The following is a 19,079-nucleotide window of genomic DNA, read 5'->3' on the forward strand; positions in this document are numbered from 1 at the left end:
ACTCTGGAAGTAATAATTAAATCAAATGTGTGAATATGACAATGAGTCGGACCATTAACACTCTGGCAAAACCCTTGTAAGTTTAGCAGATGAGTAAAATGTTTACTAAAAATATCATTTTCAACACTGCATAATCGTTATTAATAGCTAAGTTATATAAAATCTGAAAAATTCAGTCATGAACAAGGACTGGAAACTGTTATATTACCTAATTGGAGTGCCTCAAAGGATGTAAATTCAAACATATTTTTAGAAGCAATATTCATCACACAGAATTATCCAAAGTTTGCATGCTTGACCAAATATCTCTTGATTTATAAATAAATTTTAAACCATTTGATGCTGCCTCAGCTAAATGAAAAGTGCCTGATTTGCCCAGGATTCAGTAAGAGTACACAGATCAGATTTGTGTTTATATAATATTGTTACTCAAAACAACTTTACTTCCAAGAGAGGTAATGTTCAGCAAACAACTGCAAAGAAAGTTTTCAGGTAGTAATATACTTGATATTATAATTTCAATTAAATTAATTATACAGGTAACAGCGTTTGTCGATTTTCGTAAAGAGTTTGACTCATTTGATTGGGCTGCCCTGTGGGACATCCTGATCGGGGAGAGGAGTCTGAGTGTCTGAGCTTGCGAGTGTCCTGATAGAAACAAGACCCAGGCCTTTAATGACTTCTTGGGCACGGCCATCAGCAGTGTGTATGTCTGCGGAGAGAGTGTTGACCTCATTGAGAGGTTTACTTACCCCTGCAGTGACATTCATGTCTCTGTGACTCTTACTATGAAGTCAGTAGACAGGTTGGGAGAGCATGGGGTGTCACTAGTGTGTGGTACTCCTGATATCTCTGCAAAAGGACAGAAGTCCAAGTCTTTGAGATGAAAACTGGACTCCTTTGGTACTGTGTCTCTTTGGAGAATCCTTGGGTATCACTGGGTTGGCTTTGTGTTGCTCATGGAGTCACAAATAAGGCACATGACCTGCATTGTGAGGGAGCATCAGTTACGGCACTATGGCTATGTGGCACGATTCTCACAGGGTGATCCGGTTTGCAGGATCCTCATTGTTGAGGACCTGAGTGGCAAGACCACGCCAAGGGAATGCCCACGTAACACATGGCTGTGGCAGATAGAGGGATATTTCTGGAGGGTGGGACTGGAACTTGTGTCTGCCTTAGGGGCTGCCAACCAGGATCCCAAGCTTCGTCATGTGTTGAGTTTGGCAACGCGCTGTACCAGTACATGCTCTCCAACCTGACCTGTCCTGACCTGGTAACCCTGATGGAGGATCTGATTTTAATTCTAAGTCTAACTATACTCTTTATTATTTGATTATCAATTGATTTATACATTGTTTCATGACTCAGTTTATGAGATGCCCCACAGCAGGTGTTCTGGGTAGCAACTACAACAATAAGAGATAAGACAAAAGACATCCTGAGATTTAAGATCACAAGGCTGTGGTCTAGATGGTGCACTGGTTAGTCAACTAGGTCATTAATTTAGGTTAAAATAAAATATACCCACTAGTTAGGACAGTCTCTCTTAAAAATGTATTGTTTTTATTTGCACACCAGGTTAAAAAGCAGTGAAGGGAACACAATTTGCTATGGACCATATCTCCTTTGTATAATCTTGGTAACGGGCCCAACACAATGAAGTTCTGACATTTTTTAAACTTTTTTGCGCAAAGATATGTAGTTTCTCTTTAATAGCGAAGATTTTTGCAAAGCAATAAAGTGGATACTTCATTAATCTGGAAATCCAATTTAGCCTCAATGTTAGATGTCTTGGCCTCTGGGAGGAATTTAAGTTTAACTGCTGGGTTGACGTAGTTTTAATTTTAACATTCTACAGTAAGGAATTGACAATTATGAGCATGCTCTTGTTCTCAGCCTTGAGAAACATATTGTTGAATGCTGAGTACCAGTTCTGGGCCTGAGTTGGTGACCTGGTTGAACCAGCGTTAAAATTTGTACAGTTCATTTTGGCTGTGCAATGACTACTGTGGGGCCTGGAGAGACTGAAGCTGAATTGTCTAAACAAATTCAGTCAATCAAATTTTAATTTTGTCTAACTGATATCACATATTTAAGCCACACTCCAAAAGAACATATTTTTCCCAGGAACCCCTAATTAACTATACATTCTTGACCAGTAGAGCAGAAAACTCTAAGCTGTACATACAGGAGGACTGCAGCATCCAAATGTGCCTTTGACAGGAAAAGAAGAGATCTAACTTAAATATAGTGCCAAGTTCATCATCATTATCTGTTTGTGCTCCTTGGTAATTTTCAAAAATGAGAACCTTCTACTGGGGTATTCTACTGGTTGAATGAGAGATACTTATCTTCAGAATTTCACTGCTGGATGGACAAACAACTTTTCTCTGCTGGCTTTTGTCTAGTCATTCAGTTTTTTTTTTTTTTTTTTTTTTTCCAGTTAGCTTGGATTTGTCTTCTGCTATGGGTAATTTATCAGGGAATGCCCACTGCTTATGTGTAACACTCCTATGAGACATTTCTGTGCTTCTTCTTGTGTACCTGATGGTATGATGAATCATGGCTGACCAACTATATTCAACAACCATTCCCTTCCTTCCATGGAAATGAGAAATAGCCCTAAACTCTTTAAAATCACGTAGATTTGAAAAAGTATATCCTGCATCATAAAAAGCAGATGCCTGCTCTAAAGGTCTCCCAACTAACAAATAATGAATGCCATCTTTGCTTTAAAGCAGGGGCCGGCAACCTTTCAGCAGTGTCATGCCGAACCTGTGTTACAATGTTATTCCGCGTGCCGACATAATTCTACCAATTTTGTTATATATAGTAACAAAGTTGGTTGGGTTATTATGGGCTTCAAAAGTATATAATATACTATATAAAAGTACATTATATACTTTTGAAGCCCATTATAACCAGATCTTATATTATTGGTCATTCAATATTTAAAATACATAGGATCATATGTGAAAAGAATGTTTTGTCAAATTTTAATTTTCAACACATTAAAAGTTGTATTACAAATTATAAATTACAATTTTTTTCAATACAAAATACATAGTTTGAATAAGAAAAAGTTAAAGAATTCTAATATGATTAATCATTCTTTATTATTAATCAGAGCTATTAATCAATTAATGCGAACCTTGTCCCTGTAACTCTTTGCTCATTATCAGGTGTGTAATTGGTCACTTTTAGCTTCACGCAGGCTTCTGAATGTTCAGGTGTTAGACAACTTCTTTTATAGCTTCACTTTTCTCATCAGAGTTTTTAAACGTGGATTGATGTGTAGCTTGATAATGTCTTTGTACACTTGACGTATGACACGACACTTTCACAGTATAACACACACGCAGCACAGTCCTTTTGTTTATACAAATTCATATTCATTCGTCCAAGAGTCTTGAAAATAGCGAACATCAAGTTTTTGCCTTTTATGAGTCATTTTAGAGCAGTATATTACGTAATAATAAAAATAGGCTTGTATTAACATACAGTACCACAGCCTGCACTGAACACATGGTTTCCCTTTGTATGTGAGTCACACGTGCAAAACGTTGGTGGGGACATGGAGCGCGAACGCATGCGCTGTAATTAAAATATAATAAGAGGTTTGTTTTAATGTACCACGGCTTGCACTGAACACATGATTTCCATTTACATGTGAGTCGCATACACAAGACGTATGTGAGGGTGCGAGCATGTGCGCTGTAATTGAAAATTTTTTTTTTTACTATATTTCAATTCGTAGGTTGCCGACCCCTGCTTTAAAGCATGTCTAGGTGTTAAGCTTCAGGTCAAAAGTTAACCTGCAATGATAAAAAAAAAAACCTTTACAATAACTTGGATCACTTGCAAAATGTTTAGGATGAGGAATATGGGTTTCATGAACATAGCCACCTTATTGATTTAAAGAGCCTGTGTATGGTGTATAAGAGATAAAAGTGACTGGGAGATGCGCATAGTCAATAAACAAGCCGAGGTCAAAATCAAAGGTCAAGCTGATCTTTGATCAAAGTTAGAGTCTCAAACCAAAAATCAAACGCCAGGAACAGAGCAAAAATGTCTTAACCAGGGAGAACAGCAAATGGCAAAATGTAACGTGCACAAAGGAAAGAGTTTGCTTTTCCACAATTCTGGATATCCCTGAACTGACTGGGCCAACCTTTATACCATAGCTAGTAGGACATCACAAGTGAAGAGCAATCCAGGCAATGCTAAGGGAATGTGACCACCAAGTTAGATGCAAACGTCCTTGTTTTTTTATGGGTGCCATGATAAAACTCAAAAACTTTGTCAAGGAACTTCAATATAAAAAAGGAACTTAAAATTAGACACAGATTGTTAAAAACCTTAAAGGAATTCATTAAAAAAAATCATGAAACCCTGCTGATTATATCAGCCTCAAAACATCACAATGCCCTGGTCAGCAACAACCATCTACATGGTGGCTGTCAAAGCACAAATCACACTGCCTTTATCATTTCAAGATCACTTTAAAATAACAGTAAATCAATAAATGGCTATGACTTTTAAAATACGGCTAAATAAATAAATTGTGAGTTGAAAAATGTTGAGTTTTCTTTAAGGGCAAGCTGAACGAAGCATCAGGATACAAGCTACAGTCAAATACCAAAGTAATCACAAGAGCTATGTATCTTAAAACAAAATGGGAGGAAAAATCAGTCATCCTAAAAGACAAAATTACATCCTTTCATAACTTGCTAGAATTTAATGGTTCTTATTAGTGAAAATACAAACAGTTGTAAAGATAAAGGTGCCAGAGTGGTTCTTCAGAGCGATGCCATATGGGAACCATTTTTGAACCTTTTATTTATCTAGATCTGTAACAGGCTCCATAAAGTAAATAACCATGAATAGCTGATAACAGATTTGTGAAATACCAATGGATCATAATTTTAAAAGAATTCTCACTGCATACGTACAGTAACACAAGCCAAGTCAAGGTTTTCTTACTCTATTTGTATCCTACTTGGTAGCCTACCATACATTAAATATGTCACTTTTTTGCCACACATTAGGAAGTTTTTCAAATTATAAAGAATCAACTTTATATGCAGAGAACCCTTCCCAGAATGAAGTGGTGCTTTGTAAAGCGATGGCTATATGAGAAAGCACACAACCCAGTAAAAAAAAATCATATAGTGCCATTAAAGAACCAGCATTTTTTAAGAATGTTCTGGCAGTGTGAGCCACCATCTTAAACAGTAGTGGTGTAATGATGTCATATGTCACACCTATGTCTTTTCACACGTCACACTCCCCCTAGTGAATGGCAACAGGCATTGTAACTAAATAATATAGCTGGGTATATCCCCAAACACAAAATAATTGATAAATCATTAGTATGCAAAAATACACACTAAGCAACAGTTACTGTTAATTACTGACATGCATTTTTTCCTTAGAAGTGCACAATACAATGCAATACAATACAGTACACTCCTTTTCTTTTTTTCCCTCCGCCACTCTTCGCAGTTGGGTGTTGTCCAACTCCTCTCTCAACCAAGACTTCACAGGCAAAGTGGAGGGATCTCTTTTAAACTTGAACTAGGAGTACTTCCACTGCCCAAACCATTGTCTCCAGGAAGCATTTACCAGTCAAGTGGACCCCCCTGCAACAGAGCATTTATCTCCTGACAGATAGGTGGCCCCCAGTGGAATCCAACAGGGCAACCCTATGTAACCACAACTCCCACGCTGCCCAGCAGACATCCATATACGAGCTTGTCACAAAGGATGCTGCCACCTAGTGTATGAGGGAATGTACTGTGTATGGGAGGCAATCTCCCACTGCCCCACAATTCATCTGGCTTCCTGACCAGGAAAAGGACTGCTACTTGTTCTGAGTGGGATGCTTCTTCACCCAGGTCACCCATCCATTATGCTGGGATGCCAGTCCCATTGCACCAGCTTCCGCAGTCCCCCTCCATGTCCACCACCTTGCCCCTGTCACACACTCAACCCCCCCCCCCCCCCCCCCCCCAATCCTGACTGTCTATTATGCTAGCTGCCAAGCCAGGTAAAGGAACAGCTGGGTTGCTGGTCCCTCCAACATAATATATATTATGACCCTAAGGCCCATAAAAATCCATACTCACTGAAAGTTAGTCATATAAAAATCAGAGAAATAATTATGTTTCATACTTAATAAATGGAAAAGGTGATGCTAGTGCTGGTCTACAACAGTTGCAGAAGATAGCACAGATAGCAGCTTGTCAATGCCATTGTGGCTCAGTCCTGCCTGTATCCTCCAATGTTCTTTATCAGTTCACGTATCTGACTTGGTGCTGCACAGTTATTGAACTGTGAGTTGAACGATTACTTTAGATCATAATGTATGCCTTTAATATTGTATAATTTATTTCTGTTCTATATGTATTATCTATGTAATGAGAGAACTAAATAACGTAATATAAGCATTAATTGCTACTGATATACCTCTGTTAAAATTGATCTTGCACCCATTGGTTTATTGTATCCTGAAACCCTGAACCTTGCATTTTAATCATTATCTTTTCATACGGTTAATTTAGTTATATGTTTCTGGAAATCAAGAATGCATCATTCTGATCTTTAGAGAATATACTGCACTACTGAAAAATGATCTTTCCTCCATAAATGCATGTTGAAAGTTTGGTGGAATACCTGCAACATTCTTCTCTGTCTGGTCTTTAAGAAATGCAGCCATTAATTTACCTGTGACACCTGACCTATAATCTTCGGGTTTGCGAAGTAAACTTTTTCATATTTTAATGACTTTTGACATCTTCAATGATGTTGTATTTAGTGCTTTCCTGGGTATATATTCCTCAGTATGAATATTAATGACATTAGTAACCAGCATCTCTTTGTGGATTAGATAAGGAGATCCCCAAAGACAGGCTGGTTATGATGAGTGCTATTTGCAAATTGACCCTTTATGAGAATCGATGTGTGTTTGTGAGTGGACTGGCAGCCTATGCAGGGCTGGTTCCTGCCTTGTATCAGTTATGGGCTGGTGAATGTTCTGTTTAGATTTTCAGGTTGGGAGTTCTTATTTGTTCAGTACTTTTTCTCCATTATTTAACTAGACTATCAGATCCCTGCCATTTACAAGTATGTATTTTTTCATTACATTAGGGTTTGCAGATTTTTGAAACCATATAGAAAGATTTGTGAATTGAATCATGTTTGGCTATCTTAAAAAATATATACTTATAAGTTTAAGCATCTGCTGTATAAAATACAGTATGTGGAAATGCCTGTGTATCTATTGCAAGAGAGACAGAACATTGTTGTAGTGATTAGCACTGCTCCAGGGTGCCCAGCTTTGGTGTTTGGATGTTATTTCAATTCAGCATCATGAGATGTTTTATGTTAAGTGCTGTGCATTTATAAAAGTAACACATAAAAACTATGCCAGTTCATATTAAAATAAAACAAAGTAAAAATGAAGATCCTGTTGACCAAGTTTCAAATTTTCATTAATGGATTGAGAAGAAGGTGTTTACTTTTGAGTTTATCTCAAACAAAAGTTATACATCATGTGTACCATACGCCAGTTTACTGAATGGCCTTCCAATACTTAAATATTTTCTTAGAGATTTAGTTTGTTGCTGCTAAATATATGTCAAATAATATTTTTCATACTTCTTTACAGGGTGCACTTGGACCTGTTGGACAGAAGGGGGTTTTTGGAATAAAGGTAACTAACTGCTCAGAAATGACTTTGACAGTACATGCACACATATCACCAGTGAATCATCGTCATTTATGCTTTTTGTTTTATAGGGAATTGTTGGTGATCCTGGAATACCTGGACGAGATGGAGATTCGGGTATTGAGGTCAGGATACAACAGTAACATAGCAGGAGTTCTATCACTTTTAGTGTTTTATTTATATTTTAAATGTTATACAGTATGTCTTAAATGATATATTGGTGAACATTTTAGGCATATCAAGGGCCTCAGGGTGGTGAAGGAAGAACTGGTTCATCTGGTGAAAGGGTAAGTTTATTTATTCATTGTAGAAGAAATGGTGTTGTTAGTTATGAATATGACACAGTAAAAATGCTTGTTTTATGATAAAAGGGTGAAAAAGGTGCGCAAGGACCTGATGGACATGAAGGCTTAAGAGGTATACCGGTAAGTAATCATCTTATACACTATTTTATGTAAACCATAATATAAAAATCTTTCGGATGTCTTTGTTAAAAGTAGGAATAAATTTATTATGTACTATACTATTAGCCTCTGGTATATTTTTATGTAACCCTTTAATAATAACAATACATTGTATTTATATAGTGCTTATTCCACTTGAAGAGATAACAAGTATGCAGATGTGTTTGTTTTAGGTATACTGCCATGTCTTTCATACTAAATACTTTCCACAAGTACTGTTGATACACAGTGAAACACACTCATTTCAGAGTTAAATTTTGATTCTGCTAATGCATATGTGAGTAAGTGATGTTCTGAAGGATCAGACAATGGGGAGTCTACTTGTGACTTTGTACTGTCAGGTCTAAAAATCATAAATCAAAACCCAGTCATCAGATACAAAATGTTCTATAGTGCCATTGGAGAAATAAAATGTGACTCTGGGACAATAGGTTTTAAATTTCTTCAAACTGATAAGAAATGGAAAAATTCCTACAGGTTTCATAGTATTAGTAGCAGTTGATAGTAAATTAGAGGGCACAGTATAGTTAGCTTTCAAAGAACCACAGACAACAGAAAGATATTTTAAAGGTTTTCTTATCTGTACATTATTACACAACAACAGACATTTAAATTGTATTTACAAAACGGAATGGGTGAGTGTAACATCTGGTAAACTGTTACAATATTTGCAAATGTGGATTCTGATGCTTATGTTGGAAATTTGTTTAATCTGGAGATGCTGGGGTTTTTGCAGGGTCCAAAAGGTTACAAAGGCTCAGCAGGAAAACCAGGAAGACCAGGATTTATTGGTCCACCTGGAGCAACTGTAAGTTATTATGTCTAATAATAATAATAATCCATAAAATTATGTTATACTAAAATCAACTGTAATTGTATAACTTGATTTTATTTTTTAGGGCCATCTGGGATTACCTGGGAAACAAGGTTCTAAGGTAGATATTTTGTGTTGAGTGAAGTAGCCTATTCTTAAATGTACCTAAAAGAATAGAAAATATTTGTGTTTTTATGTTTTGGTGCCACCAAGCTTTGCCATGTGCTGCACCGTATGTTTAGTGTATCTGAAAAAGCTGCCCCCCACATTTCGCTCCTCACTAGATATTTTTCCTATCATCTACTTGGATCATTTAAACTTTTTTATAAAAAATTACCTGTATTTTATTGTTTTTGTTTTTCATTTTGATTTTATTTCAAATATCGAAATAGCGTTACATAGAACTAAAGTTACTGGATTTCACTCGTTTTTTTCGTCAGCATCATTACTCAATTTAATGTGTGCGAACACACTAAGCCCGTTATACAGTGTGCGTTTGCTGTTTTCGCCGCCTGACTATTGGTGGTGCTGAAGAACAAGCAGTGCGTCACAGACAGTGCAATATTAGTATATATGCCGCCATGCACTGCGCTGTATAATGTTATAAAAATTTACAATGGCAAAAAGAGTTCCGTCAATAAGAGGCAAAAGAAAACTGGTAGATGGTGACAACCACATTTATGTGTTTTCAAAGAGAACGGTAGATGAACAACCCATCTGCATTTTTTGCCAATTTTAACATGTGCATTTATTAAACCAAAATAAATGACAAGATTTAAAAAAAAATTGGGTGCATTATTTACATTTCTGTAACCTATTCATTATCTACAGGGGGCAAATTGTAGAAGGCAAAACGTAGTAAGTGCGAAATGTAAGGGGCAAAATGTAGGAGGCGAATTGTTGGGGTGAAATGTGAGGGGCAACTTTTCCGTTGTTTAGTATCTCAGTGGTTTTATGTTGGACTTTATATTTCTTCTAGTTGCCATATTATTAATTTTTACTTTCAAGAAGAATTGCAAAATATATGTTTAGCTTTGAGTGACAGAGATATTTGTGAAAGCAAATTAAATCACTACAAATCTAGTACTGTCATCATGTGACTTTCATATAATTTAAATCATTATTTTATATAAAAAAATGTAGAGAGGAACCTCTAAACCAGATATATGTCTCCTGATGGCCGCTGCCTGGTTAGGCTTTGGCCTCTAAATGCAGGGATTTACCGCTTAAGAAAACAAAATTTCTTCAAAAATATGGAATAGCCGAATTGAAATCTTACATTTTGGACAGTTTACTTTTGAGATCCAGCTAGAAAACCACATAGGTTTCTTTTCATTTCAAATACATATACGATTTCTCCTTGGGAGTTCTGTAATAACAGTTTTTTTCAATAATAATAATAAACCAAAATTAAATGATTCTTTTCTGATCTGCAAAGTACAGCAACCTTCATTTAATTATAATTAATAACTTACAACAAATTGATTGATGAATTCATTTAATCCGTCTCTCAGTTTTCCATTCATAAAAAGGAAGGGACCATAGAGTGAGAGCAAAGTGACAGAATTATAAAATAATCTGCTTCCCTGAATTGAGGGTGGACAGTTAGTTTGAACTGTAGTGCTCTGAGGGGCAACCTGGCAAAACTAGAAGATTATTGTGACCTCTGAACCCGCATGTAATATCTGATGTTATACATTTATACCTCCAGTCTGTGGTAAAAGAAGAGTTTGCATCAAAAACTAAGAATAAATTCCTGCACATTGTTTCTTATTAAATAAATGTCCTAATTATGTATTTTTGACAACTGCTAAAGTTGTGTATTCAGGATCTGGATTGGTGCCTACAGATGGTAGAGTGGGACACATTATAAGGCAATTTTGTTTCACTTACGTGTTTACATTTTCTCAAATTCTCCACATGAAAGCTTTGCTTTCAATTACTGTAAAGATAAACTTTGACTTCTACACTTCAAAGGAATGGGTGGCACAGTGGTGCAGTAGAAGTGGTGCTGATGCACAGTAAGGAGACTAGGATTCATGTCCCAGGTCCCCCCTGCATGGAGATTGCATGTTCTCCCCATGTCTTTGTGGGTTTCCTCCAGCTGTCCAAAGACATGCAGGTTAGGTGAATTGGTGACTCTAAATTGGCCTTGGTGGGTGTTTGGTGTGCGTGTGTTTACCCTGGCATGGATTAAGTGAGTTAATAATTGACAGGACTTAAAAGTAATAAATCAGAACTGAAATTTTAAGGATGAGTATATAGCTTCCTGAGATTAATTGATTAATCCAATAATATTTGTGAGTGCCAAAGATAAAAACTGAATCTAATACTATATTGCATATATAAACTTGATATATTTTTATTCCAGGGCGATAAAGGAACACAAGGAATTCAGGGTGTTAAAGGTGAAAAGGTAGGCTGAAACCTTTCCTAAACTTAATTGTTGCACCTTCATCCTTAATTTTACATATCACTGCTCAATACAAGTACTTCACGCAGTGCTTTGCACAACCAAGCAGAATATTAGTAATTCCTAAAGCCTTAAAGCCTTTAATTAAAATATATTTTCCATTGTCTTTGCAAAGGGGCAAAAAGGAATAAAAGGACCAAAAGGGCAGGTGAGTAAATGCTTTCTATTGTTAATATCAGTATGCAATGTTTACTTTAAACACAAACTCCTTAGCATTATCAATATAATATAATATAATCCATAGGTTAACATTTTAACTTTCATTCTCTGCTGGAGTTTCCGGATGTCTTGAGCTTTCATATGTTCTCCAACCTTCATGACATTCCTGCTGCATTCCTAAAGCATTGTTTTTCACTGAATGGTTACAGTAAACTGACTCAGTACCAGTAAATTTGAGTGTTTACATAAATGTGCAATTGATGAGGACTGCTGTCCCATCCATTGTTGATAGATGGGCACTGGCTGTCTCTAATGCTCTGCTAGACAAAGTTCAGAAAAGTGAAGGATGGACAATAGTATTTGATAATACATTATATCCCAACTAATGAGTAACTCTACAGTATGCATATTTTCTTCTCCAAACAGACACATTATTTTTATTATTATGTAAAAAGTAGTTCCTTCCATCCATCCATCCACCCATCCACTTGAGGTTAAGTTCATTCCATCGATGTGAATGCTGAACTCTGCCAAGGCTGTATCTTGTCTTCTCCTCTTTACGATTTTCTGGACAAGATGTCAAGGCACAGTCAAGATGTGGAGAGATGAGTGGTCCATTTTGTAAAGAAAGCATTTACACAGTAAGCACACAAAGAAAGGAAGTGAGAATCTGTGAAAAAAGCATAACATTAGATTGAATTGGAAAATCAAGTTTCAGTGTGAAATTTTAGAGTTTAGTGTAATTTTAGTGTAATAGTGACAGTCAAACATAATAAATTATTACTATCAGTATGCTTGCTTTAATTAGGAGGCATTTTTTAACCCTCTCAATTCTATTTAAAGGGTCAGAATTGTTTAATCTGTTGGCATTGTTGTCTTTTGCTACCAATTATTTCAAACACTGCTTCACCATCCTCACTTATGGTCTCAATCTTTAAGCAATGGTTGGAAGAATGAGATTGTGAATTCCAGGGGGCACAGTGTGCAGCGTTTCTAGCCTTACTCCTCATGATAGGCACAGGAGCTCAGAAATACAGGAGAGCCTTGGAGGAGACCTGTGTTATCTACTTCGTAAGAAGTTGCGGTTAGCGTAGAGATAGAATACCTACCCATAAAAGCCAAGGGACTTATACAATTATAATATTTCTTGTTAAGTCAGTGCCTTAACGTGGTGGAGTGGTTTACGCGATCAATGACCTCCTGAGCAATGATGCAGGCTGTAATTGAAGGAGTCCATCACTTTGAACAGGGGGGTCATTACCTGAATTGGCCTGTTCTGTCACTAGTGTACACACAAGAGGGATAGTGACAGAGATGGACAGCCAGGACCTGATAATATTTCTTGATTGGCCTAAAAGTGTTTGTGAATTCCCCAGAAGGAGGTGAAAGACTTACTAGGAATACAGGTTACCTGGTTTGTCAGCTCTTTGTACTAACCAGCAGGATCTGGTACAAGGCAGGAATCAACCCTTAATGAAGCAAAAGTGACAGTACGTAGTCACACACACTCACTCAGTCACTGGTCAGTTTAGAGTCACAACCTAACATGCACGTTTGGGATGTGGCTGGTAACCTAAACACATGGAGAAAAATCATACAGACCGGGAAATCCAATGCAAACACTAACCAGGGATGTTAATTAATTGTAGGTTCCTAGAGTTGTGGGGCAGTAGTGTTACCCACTGTGCCACTGTACTGCCTAGTAATCAATCAAATTACCCAAATAATACAAGATGTTATATTAATAAATGGTATATTATTTTATAGGAAAGAAAGATTACCTAATGTAAGGTTTATTGTGATACATGTTTTTTCTGTGCAAAATTTCTTTGTTGAAACAATGGGATTAAATGTTTGTCTTGCAGGTTGGAGACAAAGGATTACCAGGGCCCCAGGGAGTAAGAGGTTCAAGGGGCAAAGGAGGGGAGCCTGGTCGCATAGGGTCTACTGGAACAAAAGGTGTTCGCGGGGATGGAGGTTTGGTTGGATTCCAGGGACCTCCTGGACCTCCGGTAAGTGTTGTGGGACAATTAGAATTTAAAATCAAAAAAAGTGTTTATATTTTAAATATATTTATTATAATAATAATAATAATACATTTTATTTGAAGCGCCTTTCAAAAAACTCAAGGTCACTGTACAATCAGGTTAAAAAATAAACATTCAATAACTAGAAAATTTAAAATCCAAATAAAACATCAGATAAAACACCAATAACAGTTACAATGAATAAGCAATTTTGAACAGATAAGTTTTAAGATTAGCCTGAAATTGGTGAAGGGTAGTCATATTCCTAAGATAAGCAGGTAATGAGTTCCATAAGGAATGTGCCGATCTGCTAAATGCGCGATATCCCATCGTAACAAGACGTGCTGGTGGATTATTTAAGTTAATGGAAGAAGAGGATCTGAGCATACGAGAGGGTTTAATGACTTGTAGGAGCTGTGAAAGATATGTGGGGGCAAGATTATGAATGGCCTTATATGTAAGGACTAAAATTTTGTAGTTGACCCTAAACTTTATTGGCAGCCATTATTGAATGGTCTGATGGGGTTGCATACACCAATGTCCATGAACAATAAAATCGTACCATTATATTTTTAACTCTGCTCTAATTTTATCTCGCTTCCTACTTTATCTCAAACAGGGACCAACATTCCCAGCGGAGCGTGTAGTAGAAGTCTGCAAACGAGTAGTGATGGAGCAGATGTCAGTGTTTGCAAATGTTGTGAGGAGGAAATGTGCCACTGCTTGTCCTCTTTATGGAGATGTACCAATGGGTCCCCCAGGTCCTCCAGGCTTGACAGGATCTGCTGGATCTCCAGTAAGTATGGATGTTAGTAAGTGTGAGAGTCTCTAGTGGAGCACTTTAACTTCCCAGCACTTAATGACACTAAATCCATAAAAAAACACAAACTGACCTAATTACTTCGCTGTTGTACAGCACCTTTTATTAATGCCAATGTTAAAAACCAGATGCATATTAGCTAATTTTAATAAGATAATTTTACCAGATGTTCAGTGCATTTACATTAATACTGTACTGTATGTATAAGGTAGAGTATAACCAGGGAATCAGCTTTAGAGTAAAAGTCAACTTAAACTACAATGTAAAGTAAATTGAGTGAGCAGCAGTGCTTGAGCAAGTTGAAATCAGATGAGCAAGTTGCTTTTGTAGGTACCCAGAAGTAAAGAAGCACAAACAAAACAAGTTATCGCTGTTATAATATTAACTGATTGATAATTAGTCTGCAGTGCCACTTTTCATCAATTAACAGATAAACCTCTAGCGTTGGACATTACCAAACAAAAGTGTCTATATTGGTTTAGACCCCTGAATAAAATTACGTCAACTCGCCTATTAGTATAGGCAATGAAATGGAGGCCAAGAGGGTAAAAGATATGGGGTCAGCCTTGATTACAATGACGTAATAAAATTAATGGAAGATCTGGAAGTCATTTTTATCATATGGCAAAATACAGATTGCATACCTCAACCAAGTGATAAATGAATTCATACAAGTCCATCACATTTTGATTAATGGACACTTTTCTGCAATTTGTTTCTTCAAAACAGAGTATTAAGACATCTAGTTATTTATGGCAGTCACCATTTGAGGGTGTGTGTGAGTTATTTGCTTAATCTTGAAGACATCATGCATGATTTCACTCGTTTTGAAGCATTCCTCTTCTACCAGAGCATAGCTCTGTTGCTTGGTTTTGAGTCCTATATACAGTGCTTCCCAAACTCGGTCCTGTGGATCCCTTGTGGCTGCAGGTTTTTGTTTCAACCAGCTTGTTTTTAATTGGACTCCTGGGCTAATTAAGTGAACTGTTATTTCCCAAGTTCTGTGTTTTGGGAACAATATAGAAATTAGAAAACTAAGTTAGGCAAAAAAAAAAAAAAAAAAAAATTAAAATGTATCATGCAGTTATATGGAAATAATGTTTTTTTTGTTCTACTTTTCCAGGTGTTCTAATTGTTTCATTAATCCATTATTTACTAATTAGTGGGTCTGATGCTAAAGTAGATGCAGCCTTTGATTATTCAGTGTTGTTTGCCTGGGTGTCTGCACCGCTTGTTTTTAATTGTCACTAATAAGATACAACAAAGGGTGAAAACTGCACAGAGAAAGGGCAAAATATAATGAAATCAACAAAAGAGTTAAGCATTTATATCTATAGCAAAAGCAGAAATATTTCCAGATGTCTTATAAATGTAAAAATCATGCTGCTGTGCTTTTCTGAAAATAGAATAACAGAAAACAAATGCCAGCTAATTAAATGAGATGAGTGTTATCAGGTGTTGTCACTTATTATGAATTTGGTTGGAACAAAAACCTGCAGCCACAGTGGGTCCCCAGGACCGAGTTTGGGAACCTCTGCTATATACTCCTCGGAATTCTTATCTTTGTCCTTCTATTAACTTTTAAAATAGCAGTTTATTCATATACCTTTTCTGACTGCTATATCTTGTGGAGAACTAACTGTTGCTCGGTGCCTTTGAGAGCAGACTTTCACCATCATGTGCAGTTGGCAACCTGCCAGTCTTCTCGGTCCTTGTACCTGAAAGGGGTGATAAGCCACCCATCTGAATTTATACACTGCTGGAGGCAATTACTGGCAGGAGTCTTTAACAGTTTGGATAAAGTTTTATTACACTTGAACACTGTGGTAACACACTGGAATTAAAAAAAAACAAAAAAAAACATATTCGCATGTACAATCATCCGATGAAATAATAGTTTATTACATACAGTGTTGTGCAGTTTTCCTCCCCTTAGCAAAGCAGGCAAAAGGTGAAAGAGTTAACAATTCACAACACTTCATATAATGCATGCAATCAATAAAATTATTTCTTATCTGTGTCTGTTTTTCAACATATTATTAGTGCCTAAGATAGATAATAAACAGAAAAGGAAGAACATGTCATAACTCTGCCCCCCCTATAAAATTTATTTTCCAAGATTCAGTAGTTTGCACCATAAAAGAGCAACTCCTACATGCTACCCGATTAAACAAAAGGGTACAGAACACAGCGATCATACTGCAAGTATTATAAATAAAAAATATTGCATAAATATACAGATATTGAGTAGAAATAAACCCTTAACCACAGCATCTCAATCACAGATTAAGGATATTACTGTAAGAGAAGACGATGCTCTAACTAGATGTGGTCAATGACTAATATTTCTAAGGATTTACAGGGCTTTTTTTACACGTTACTGACTGCCCATTGCATTTCTTTTGTTCTCCACTGCCAGTGGCTTCTTCTCTCCCTGAAGGATTTCCTCTTGATCTGCTCTTATTTAACTCTTTAACGGCTGAATATTTTTTCCAAAAAACTCAGTTTTCTGAAAAGCTCACAAAGCAATGGTTTCACACATAAATCGTCTGTTGCTGTATGCTGTGGCTACAGTCAGTTCCTATTCTGCGTCTCTGGGCGGCTCAATGGCTGTCTTTACATGGCTAATGGGCGGCAGGCGCAGTGTGACACAATCTGGTATGCACCTCTTGTCGTCATAAGTGGCGGTCTTCCCAGGCAAATATTGCTGTAGGGAAAAATCAGCTAATGTTGGTACCTCACTTTCCTTTTCAATCTCCATCTCTGGACTACTTGCATCAAAATTGGAGTCCGACAGGTCAGAGTCCAATTCAGTGGCAATGATGCGTAAAATGTTGTCCATAGAGTATTTTGCTTTGCACATTCAATTTAGTCTCTCGCCAGATGTCGATGCCATGATAGCACTTGTTAATTCTTCACTACTCATGCCATTGATTACCTGTATGTGCAAGTCAACAAAGCTAACTTTTCTTCTAGAAGAGATTCAAACTAAAATGCAACGTCGAGTTTTGTTGCAGCTTACAGCTGATTACCATCATCTACCCCTGAATTTCGACAAAAGTCGACATCCACCCTGAAAGATTTAAAATCTGGTACTTGATAACCTCCATTAGTTAAAGAAACATGAATCCACCTTGCTGAAATATTGGTTCCAGTCATGTTATATCATTTTATGAAAGGTCTAGGTGTTTGGATTGGTAACTTGAATTCTGGGCTGATGTCAAGACTTCATCCTTTCACATTTCACCCAATGCCCCAGAACCTTAAGGAAAAGAAGATTAGGATGTGACATGACAGAAGTGTTTAAAACGATTAAGGGAATGAGTCCAGTGGATTGAGACAGTGACTTTAAAATGAGTTCATCAAGAACAACGGGGACACTGTTGGAAATGTAAGGGGAAATTTCACAAACATTAGAAAGTTTTACTTTACACAAAGAATGATAGACACTTGGAATAAGTGACCAAGTAGTGTGGTGAACAGTAAGACTTTAGGGACTTTCAAAACACGACTTGATGTTTTTTTGGAAGAAATAAGTGGAGAGGACAGGCGAGCTTTGTTGGGCTGAATGGCCTGTTCTCGTCTAAATTGTTCTAATGTTCTAACCTCACACTGTTAGATGCTGAAACCCTCACTTGTATCTTTATAACCTCTTATCTAGGATGTCAGATTTTTTTCTTGAAAATATTAGTTGGCTACAAGAAGTTCAAAATACACAGGCTAGTGTTCTGTCTTTTATCAAACTCACAGCTCATTACACGTTAGCTGACTTGTAACTCGCAGAGCTCTCATCATCAACTCTTCTACCCTAAAGCTGGAAGAGGGCCAGAAGATAAAACAGTCAGAACTTAGAAGACCTTAGTTTTTCACCAAAGCCTAACCGCTAACGAGTAATTAAAGATGATGGGAAACAGTAACCAAATATCAGAAAATCAAAAAGGAAATTTGCATTGATTCTCCTTTTATTCATGTCATGGATACTGAATGAACCATCTTGCCAATATTTTAGGCATTGTGCTGATGGCAGATGATGTGGTGGCATCCAAAAACCACATGCCATGGATACCAGCAGCAGCATCCAGGTAACGGGAATCATAACATGTCAGTACCCATATGCAAAACTAAACAGTGTTACGATATGGCAAAATAAACTCTGCTTTAGAAACATTATGAATGCAAAGTAACCCCACAGAAGTATGCCAGGGTAATAGAAATACATTCTCACACACTTTTGACTAAAAATTGCAATAAGGGCAGCCAGCAAAGAAAGACGCTACTTCGTTTAAACACAGTTACATTCTATTAATTTGCATGCCATCTGTGATACCAAGATGAGACTTTCAATCGTCAGGACTGGTCTCCCATTACGGATACCCTTCGCAGATCGAAATTTGAGTGCGTTAATGTTTTTCCTCCATCCGATACAAGCACACTCTGCCAGCGACTAACGTACTGCTTCGCTGCCAAAAATCAAACTTTTTTTTTTTTTTTTTTTTTTTTTTTTAATTTCAGGAATGGCTCGACTGGCTCGACATACAGCAGCGGTAATATGATGCCACTCAACATCTATGCACTTGTTGACACCCGCAC

General features: G+C 36.9%; 1 protein-coding gene across 1 annotated transcript in view; it reads left to right on the forward strand.

Moving 5' to 3' along the window:
* Positions 1-19,079, forward strand: part of zmp:0000000760 (collagen alpha-1(IX) chain) — a 55,074-nt gene that overhangs the window by 25,456 nt on the left and 10,539 nt on the right. Inside the window, exons 14-23 of the mRNA XM_051919258.1 lie at positions 7,673-7,717; positions 7,804-7,857; positions 7,966-8,019; positions 8,104-8,157; positions 8,933-9,004; positions 9,096-9,131; positions 11,382-11,426; positions 11,599-11,631; positions 13,508-13,654; positions 14,289-14,465. Of these exons, the coding sequence (XP_051775218.1) occupies positions 7,673-7,717; positions 7,804-7,857; positions 7,966-8,019; positions 8,104-8,157; positions 8,933-9,004; positions 9,096-9,131; positions 11,382-11,426; positions 11,599-11,631; positions 13,508-13,654; positions 14,289-14,465 (717 nt within the window). The remainder of the gene's footprint in view (positions 1-7,672; positions 7,718-7,803; positions 7,858-7,965; positions 8,020-8,103; positions 8,158-8,932; positions 9,005-9,095; positions 9,132-11,381; positions 11,427-11,598; positions 11,632-13,507; positions 13,655-14,288; positions 14,466-19,079) is intronic.

Source organism: Erpetoichthys calabaricus, chromosome 15 (genome assembly GCF_900747795.2).
Source record: "Erpetoichthys calabaricus chromosome 15, fErpCal1.3, whole genome shotgun sequence".
Lineage (NCBI taxonomy): Eukaryota > Metazoa > Chordata > Cladistia > Polypteriformes > Polypteridae > Erpetoichthys > Erpetoichthys calabaricus.